Source organism: Pagrus pagrus (assembly GCF_965226575.1).
Source record: "Pagrus pagrus genome assembly, chromosome: 11".
In the NCBI taxonomy this organism is placed as follows: Eukaryota; Metazoa; Chordata; class Actinopteri; order Spariformes; family Sparidae; genus Pagrus; species Pagrus pagrus.
The window spans coordinates 17,994,166-18,003,300 of NC_140195.1; the positions used below are offsets into that span (position 1 = coordinate 17,994,166).

The window sequence follows — 9,135 nt, forward strand, 5'->3', positions numbered from 1 at the left end:
GATATTCATTATTCAGTGAGTGATGGTGTGATTCTGCAGCAAAGACACAGACATGCAAGTGAAGTTAATGCATCTTTATTTCATGCCTCTACATTTCATAAGAAAGGACATACTCAGTAGATTCTCATTCCCTTTTCATAATAAAGCATCATCCCTCTAATGTTTCCCTCTCTCTCATACAGGTTTATCTTTCAAAATATATTGAATTATCTACTTTTATGTACAAAGTTCCTCTACCATGTCCATCACATTAAATTGTTAAGTGAATTGAATACATTAAACACTATTTAGATTAGATACATGTACAATTTGGTTTGTAATCTGGATACACTGCAAGCACTGGGAATATCTGAGATATTTGCACAGCAACTTTATACAGTTTAAATATCAAGACCACGGCGACTACTGTACTCAAAAACAAAAACAAGGTTGCGATGTTGCTATTCAAAATATATTAATATTTTCCCCCAGATTTAATTGTTTTATTTATTTTACAGAACTTGGTTTTAATAGTAAATATAACTCACAACACAGTAGTCAAAAGGAAGCAACAAGGATCGAATGAGCAACTATTTCATCTTCAAACCTTCAAACCAGCAGCTTCTGGTGTGAGACAAATACTGTACTTTAGAAACACTGAAGAATCTTGGTAGAAAGCTGTACGTCCACAACAACAATGCGGTGACTTAATGGTTGTTTCAGCCCAGCTGGACGTGCGCTGTGTTGCAGAGATGTACTGTTGGAGATGGTGATGTGCTAGGAGCAGTCAAGGACCAGGACTTGGCATTGAAGCGATGGCATGAACACGTCAAACTGAGGATCCTCTGAGCTCCATCAGTACACTTCTCAGTTAATGCCAATATGTTGAGGGGTTAAGGTAGGAAAGGAGGTTCTGCAAAGAAGAGAACAACACAATCAATCTCAAACATGTTGAAATCACCTTAAAGGTCCCATATTATGCTCATTTTCAGGCTAATATTTTTGTTTTGGGTTTCTTCTACAACAAAGAAATGTAAAAAAAACATTATTTTTCTCATACGGTCCAGTGCTGCAGCCCCTCTACTGACTCTCTGACTCTTTAAGGCCAGAAAAACCTAGTCTGCTCTGATTGGTCAGCGGTCATAGGCCTGAGCAAGCACCGCTCACTGTGTTTATGAAGGTGGTGACTGTATAGCTGTGACATCAGGGACGACCTGACGGCTGGTTTGCCCGTTTTGTAACAAAAACAGACATGAAAATCTCTACAATTTCTACAATATGAGACCTTTAGGCAGGACACTAAGGGTGAACAGGGTTCAGCTGTTACCACTGAATCTCCCCAGTTGATTACATATTCTTTGATTAGTTTTTTTGCATTACAAAAGCTATATAAAAACACCTAAATATGCATTTTGGACAGTTTTCTTTCCACTACTCTGAAAGAAGACATGCTCAAAATTTACCAGTGCATGTAGTGTGTTTTTGCCTTTTAGTTTTTGGGCTTAAAGGTTCACTCCACCAATTTTACACATTAAAGTGTGTTTACAAGTCTGGGGGTGTACTACTACATATGTGAAAAAAGTAGTGTAAAGCCCTTAGTGGCTCCAGAGGAAGCTGCATGTAATCCGATGAATTGCTCCCAGGGATGTCAGAGGCTAAATTGCATTGTGGGTAATGTAGGCACCAGGTTTTTAACACTTTGGACTCATTATGGACAGTTTAAAAACAAATGATCAACATTGATACAGCAGAATCAGGGATCGACATTTTTATTTCACGTTTTTTTTTCTTCCTTTTCAAAACCTGCCGACTACAGTATCCACAATGCAACTGAGCCAGTGAGTGACATCACTGGAGGCTATTTATCAGATTAATTGCAGCTTCCTCTGGAGCCACAATAGGCTTTAAACTACTTTTTTCACAGATGCAGTAGTATTCCCCAAGACCTGTATGTGTACAATTGGTGGAATTACCCTTTAAGTCTTTAAAGGTGAACATTTTACGACATTAAGAGCTTCAGGGTAGGTTTCATAATCCTTCTGCGATCAAATACAAAAAGTTAAGTTGTTCTGCCGCTTTGGGAGAAACTGATTTTAGTCACAAATCACTTCAGGCGCTGCATTTTGTTTCTTATTATCTTCCTCATCTTCAGCAGTCCCACGAGGTCAAAATTGTCCTTATGAGCTCATGTTATGGTCAGAAGTTGTTTCTTGGCAACGCAAGATGACCAAATATGATTCCCTGTCTGAGGGTTAAGTTGAATTGTCAGGGGGTCTGCCTCATCTGGACCCTATTACTCTGTATCAGCAAAGTCCCCGGGTAGTGATGTGATGTGATGTGATGTGATGTGATGTGATGTGGTCACCTCTTTTTCACTCTGGAGCTGCTTAGAAAAGACCGCAATCTTTAAGGTTTTCTTTGATGATGATGTCCGTCACAGCGTTGAACACAATCTCGACGTTCTTTGTGTCTGTGGCACAGGTCAAGTGGGAGTAGATTTCTTTCACGCCCTTCTTCATGTTCAGCTCCAAGAACTGCGACTTGATGTAGTTGCTGGCGTCGTCGTACGTGTTTGGGCCTAGAAGAAATCAAGACGAGAGTGGATTTAGCACAATGTCATTGAGTTTACATCTTTACATCAATCGTTCTGCATTTGCATCACTGTCAGCTGAAATGCAGTTTTACTTACTTGATCAATTAACTCTTCCTTTATCATATATCTCTATCTCTATACCTCTTCAATGAATCTAGCCCGATCATCTCACTTCCCCAACAAACTCAGCCCTGTCATAGCAGCAGGGTGCAGCAGGTATAAATCATGAGCCATTGAAGCAGCATCGGTCCTTCTTACCATCATAGTCTGGGAAGCAGATACTCAGATGGACTTTCTTGATCTTCTCTTCAAAGAGATCCTTCTTGTTGAGGAAAAGCACGATGGAGGTCAGTGCAAAGAATCTGTGGTTGCAGATACTGTTGAATAGATGGAGGGACTCGTGCATGCGGTTCTGAAAAGGTCAGATAAGAACGGAGTGAGTTACTGTCAGAGCCGACACGTCCGTCTCACGCTTCACGATCAGGTAGCCGAGTCTCGACTCACCACTTCGTCATCCTCTACCAGCACCATGTCGTACGCGCTGAGAGCTCCGCAGAAGATGATGCAGGTCACACCTTCGAAACAATGGATCCACTTCTTTCTCTCTGACCTCTGGCCACCCACATCAAACATCCTGTTCACCATAAACACAGTCAGAGTCAGTCTTCTGGTCACCAGGGTTGTGGTAAGTACTCAAAAGTCATACTTGAATAAAAGTAAATATATTGTTTTTTAAATATTGCTTTGGTAAAATTTAAAGCTCCCCTTAAGAATAGTACCTGAGTTTTAAAGTATCTGATATTTAATATTTTTATGACAATAAATATACTTAAAAGTCAACTATACATATATTTACATCCATCGACTGATTATCAGATCTGATATTCAAAATTGTTATTATTATTAGAATCAGCAAGGAAATATTGTACTTTTGATGGAAATACTGGTAAAGTACAAGTACCTCAAAATTGTTCTTGAGTAGATTTACTTGATTACTTTTCATCACTGAAAACAGCTAACAGAAAACTCAAACATGCTTACAAACCCTTCCTCTGTATTTTATTTTTATTATTTCTCATAGATCAGTGTTTTAAACCTGAAAAGTAACTAAGTACATTTACTCAAGAAATGTACAAATAAATCCAAGGTGCTTTACTTGAGTATTTCCATTTAAAGCAACTTCACACTTCCACTCCACTCCATCTCAGAGGACAATAATGCCCTTTTTACTCCACTACATTTGTCTGACAGCTCACCTGAAGTGCAACTCTTTGCAGGAGAACTGTTCTTCGATGATACCAGTTGTTTTGACTCGAGATCGCAGCACATCCTGCTCAGTGGGGAGGTAGTCTGACTTGCAGATTCTTTCCATTTCGTTGAGGTAGCTGATGATGGCAGAACAAACAGCAATCAGGCCTCAGATATGAAACCACTCTGATCTATAAACGACAAACTAGAAGCCTCTTTAGTTCTGAATGTAACCCCCCACTCCTCCATCAATCCCAGTGCTCGATGTGGACTCACTAGCCAGCAGAGTCGTTCAGCTGGAACTCAGCAGCTCTGTCAAAGCTGGCCTGCACACCAGAGTCTTTCCACAGCTTCTTGATGACATCAGACAGCTCAGCGGGCATTGTGCCCTCTTCAATGGAGTCTGACAAGTTCTGCAGCTTCTGTGCATCCTCCTGTGGTTTCATATCAAACAGAACAAAGATCCATCAGCACTCTTTATAACTGTTTATAGTTTGATTTTATGTCAGTGAGAATGAACTCTACAAGTTAATCATGTGTCATATGAGACCTGTCCAGAGGATGCGCCAAAATCGATGCCCAGCATCTCCATGCCTCTGATGATAGCCAGAGCAGACTGCAGGATGTTGCCATAGATGATCGCTCTGAACTCCAACTGTTCCTCTTTTGTGTAACCACCTTGATGCAGAATCCTGTACACATGCAAAAAATATGTATATTTGAGTTCAGGGAAGAGCTTTGTTAACATTTGATACATTAATCAAATGAAAAATGTCATAAAAATAGTCATTTATGTAGCTCAACTTTCATTAAAACTAAATATAAATACTTGCAAGTGTTTGGTTTGATTCCCATACATGTTAAAAGTCATACAATTTGAAAACAAACTGGACATCTACTGGAGCTAGGCCCCACAGCGCCACCCTGTGGTGTGTCTCTGCCCTCGCTCCGCTCTCATTGCCAAGTAACTGTACAAAACAAGTGCTGACAAATCAGAGTAAGCGGATGTTTGCCCTGTTGACCTTTTGTAAAAGGCTTCAGTGCAAGAGAAACAGACAGAGATGAGGGAGCTTTGGCCTGCTGGCTGTGTGCCTGACTGATGAGATTAGACAAAAACGTTCAGCTGCACTGCGATTGCTTTCTGCCGACTCGGTGTGGATGACACAAAAAACTAATTTTATGAAAACTTACTTCATTTGTTTTACGATGGTGCTCTTCCCTGACTCACCAGCGCCTGCAAGAGAACAAAAAGGGTTAGCAACGACACCGAAACTGCTGTGTTTCTCTTTGGCATGCCACAGCGGAGCCATAAACAGCCAAAGAATGTGCTCTGATTTAAAGGAGCAGTCCAGCGAAAATAGACCCAAAGTTTATCTATTTGGATAGTTTCGAAATGATGTCCGTCGTTTGTACGAAACGGGAAAAGACTGACAGGAAATCATGCCAAGGCTTGTCAAGAAAATCCCGATAATCAGTTTGTGTCCCACGTATATCTCCAAGCAAACAGATGTGCGCCAGCCAGCAATCAACAGTCAAACTTTACATGAGTCTGAGTTTGAATTTAAAGCTATTTTTTTTTACTTCCTGGCCTGACAAATAGAAACAGTTGTAAAATACTACGTTTGACAAAGAGCCACCAAACTCACAGGTCGGCACAGAGCAAACTCCTCTCTGTATGTGCAGCTGCTGCTGTCATGAAAAGTGCAGGTGAAGGTGGGGTGAGGTGAACAAAAGCAAGGCCAGATAGTGCTGTCTGAGGACAGATTTTAATATGTGCATTCATTTCTGATTGTTTCAGCTGTTCTGTTAAATTATGCTGATGATAAAGTTCTGGCTCTCAGCTCCGTGTGAACTCTTGTGATGGTGTAATCTGGGACACTGAACTTGCTAACAGGAACAACGTAATCTCCTCGCAACACAACAACAAGTTCTTGGCTTCTGTTATCCTGCTGACATATAACGTTTTCTAATTTCGCAGAGAATTCAAATTCGATCAGAATTTGGCGTTGACATGCTGCAACAAAGGCCACTAACATCTCTAAGCTGCTCACACTGAATGGATGCAGTCTAGACAGTATGAGAGTTTAATTCCAGGGGAAGAAACAGCGTTGTACACACGTGCATAATGTAGACTGTGCATACATGTACAATTTAGGTGTCACAATTGGATTGGAGAGCTTGCAGGCAGCTCAGGATGTCTCCACCACTGTAAGAAGGAATTTATCACATCACGGAGCGACCAAAGCCGTCTGTCCTGCTCTCACTGGAGCCACATTAAGCTCCGGCCACAGACTTACTGCTGAGCGTTTAATGACATCACGCCGTCACCCATAAGGCCTCATCAACCCCTCTCAGGGTGAAGCTATTGGTTTTCCTCAGCTAGAAGTCATTAGTGAGTCAATAACAAGGTTGTTCTTGCTCATTTGTGATGTGCAGCAAAGAAAGGTGGCTCTGTGAGCGTGTCATTCTTTCAGCTCGTGCTCATCAGCGAATGTGCCTTTAGGCTCTGCATTAAATCTGGACTTTAAAGTGGAGCTCTATGTCTGTGTCTATCCTGCAGGAGATACCATCGATAAATGTTTTTACAGAAGTCACAACAGATGTTTGTGTCTCATGTTTGTGATTTGTGAGGGCCTTAACTGATTGAAATGGTGCACATTTTGTCATACAAAACCTATTTTCTTTGATTGTAACATGCAGACTTTAGGGGAAAAATTCTTTGAACCATCTGAGTTAATGAAGTTAGAGAACAATCTGACTAATTCGATTTGAAGCGGGAAAACTTGCAGTAACAGTCTTGGAAGTTCTCTGCAACTAACCACATTTAGGTTTGTTCGGTGTTTCTTCCTGACGGACGTCTTTGCAAAAAGCTGTTTGTATGTTGTCTGAACCTTCAAGCATTTAGTTCACACAAGGAGCTAACCACTTTCACAATGTCCATCAGAGCCCACAAGATGGCACTCTCCTTATCTGTTACTGTCTGAACTGGAAGGAGAATAGTGTTTATTTAACATGTTGTGAGGATAATTTTAAGGTGCAATAATTGGCAGGGTCTTATAGTAAAGGAAATACATTAAATACTTGATTTTTTAACATGCATCGTCAGTGCAACAGCACAGAGCTCCATGCTCTGCAAAGATTATTTACATTATGAAACAACCTATTACATTTTTCCAACTTACTTTCATTTAGCAATTCATGCCTGCTTTTGTTGTTGTATTTGTTACAGTATCTCACAAAGGTATCAAACATACAATCAGCAGTAATCTTTATGTTTACTTTGTGTTTAACACTGTCTCCTTGATCGACATCTCAAATGATACCCTGTATTTTGACACCACGGATGTTAAAAAACGTAGATGCATGTAGCATACTTTCTGAGTGAGTCGAGGGATCAACAAAGATCTCAGCAAGTGGATCTGCACTAAACCTGTTAGCTAATCGGATTGACATATCGCTGCTGTGCTGTGATTCATTTAGGCCAAAGGCTATGATTATTTTTAAGCACCAATGTCCTTCCATCAGAATTGAAAAGTCATTCCTGATTTTAGGACACAGCTGAGAAAATAAACAATTTGACCACAACCGCTACATTTAATATACAAGTAAAATATTTTAAGTTATTAAGTTATTTCAAGTGCTTTCACGGCTGAAGTTCTGCAAATGATTTAAAAAACATCACAATATGTGTAAAAACACAACTCAAAACAGCTGCACAAGCTGATGTCTGTGCAGTATTTGTGTTGTGCAGGTAGTTAATGTGAAAATCTTTTACTAACGTTTAACTTTCATTGTACTTTCAAATGAGGCAAACTGTTCACTGTTCTATTCTGCAAATCTGTTCTCTAACTTCTTATACATTACTCCTCTTTTCATTTTAAATGCTCAACCTGGACTCTTCTCTCTCTTATCTCCATCTGCTGCACATACTTTACTCTCGCTAATGCTCTCTCGGTTTTGCACAAGCTTAAAGAGCCCCCCATCTTTCTAATAGACTAATGTGGGGTTTTATCCAGAAACAAATCATCTGCACAGCCTGCAAATCCTCTGAGCGTACCATATCTTACATCTAACTTAGCAGAGAACAGATGTGTCAGCAGTTTAACACAGATGGCCAAATCAAGATTTGAAGACATTTGTGAGTCATGAGTCAATAAAATCCAAGCACATGATTTAGTTATGAGTACAGGCTTATGAATTAAAAGATCTGTAACATAAATTAAGATTTCTCCTTTTAGAGTTCAATAAAAGCTGACTAAAACATTTTCCCAAAAGCTGTTATGTTTTTTTTTCTCCTGCACATTTGAATTTGTTAACTGATGCATCAGTTGCACCTGTTGCCTACAAGGCTTCTGTTTTCCTCTGAAGACCGGATGCAAAAACACAAAGTGTTCTTCATTCAGAGGAAAAAGGTAAAACTAAAAGTTAAAGTTGAGTGAACTACTGAATCTTTTTAAAGCTGAAAGCTGCCAATCTGAGCACTTTTGCATTAACTGCAGTCTGGGTCCAAAAACAGACTATTCATGAGTCCACTTACCAAGCAGTAATAGCTTGACTGTTTTAGAGTCCTTATCAGCATCCTCTTGGAGTTGTTTTTCCAACTCCTTTGACTTTTTGTCCTCCGCGCTTGCTCCCGCACCCATGCTTTCTTCCTCCGCTAACTCAAGATCCTCAAGGAAAGAAATTTTGACGGTTGTCTGTGAGAAGCTGCAGAGACTGGGTGCAACACTAATCGTGCTGAAAGGCGATTTCCCAGGCGGAAGGGGATTGGGAGGGAGGTGCTTGAGCCTTCCTGGCTTCGTTCACCTCTTTCGATTAGATGATCAGAGAGGACCCTCTCAAGGTTCAAATCAATTCAACAGCCCAGCCCAACAGAGAAACCACCTGCTAATACCCTCTCCTTAAAGCCCTGACTTAGGAGTTTCTTCTTCCTGATTGGCCAGCCAATCCTATTAGTCTAATGAGGGCAATAGTGAATGATGTAAGGAAAAGGAGAAAATAAACACAGATAGCTGGGCTCAGTGAGAGTCAGTGATCTCATCAGTTTCTTCAGCTGGAATGAATTGGTTTGATTTGTCCATATACATCTGATGGCATGTATGTACTACAGATGCATTTCCTGCAACCAGAGAGCCTCTTGGTTTGTGCATATGACAGTAAAGTATTGTTGCTGTGACCTGAAAGATCTAAATGTGTGGTTTGGAGTCAGTGTGCAGGGTGTTGTGCTCTTCATCCACACTGCTCTTCCTGCCTCGACTCTTGACTTCAGTGTCAGTCACATGGACGAAGCAGGGAGGCAGGCATTAACCTCTCAT

The 9,135-nt window shown here is 40.5% G+C and overlaps 1 protein-coding gene across 1 annotated transcript; it reads right to left on the reverse strand.

Moving 5' to 3' along the window:
* Positions 1 to 87: 87 nt before the first annotated feature.
* gnat2 (guanine nucleotide binding protein (G protein), alpha transducing activity polypeptide 2) lies at positions 88 to 8,463 on the reverse strand (the record flags this gene model as incomplete). The annotated part of the gene is made up of 9 exons (XM_084366243.1): positions 88 to 892; positions 2,345 to 2,557; positions 2,831 to 2,984; positions 3,077 to 3,206; positions 3,829 to 3,957; positions 4,097 to 4,254; positions 4,371 to 4,512; positions 5,012 to 5,054; positions 8,358 to 8,463. 8 exons carry the CDS (start codon positions 8,461 to 8,463, stop codon positions 2,367 to 2,369), a joined length of 1,053 nt encoding a protein of 350 aa, XP_084222369.1. The 3' UTR covers positions 88 to 892; positions 2,345 to 2,366.
* Positions 8,464 to 9,135: the final 672 nt, after the last annotated feature.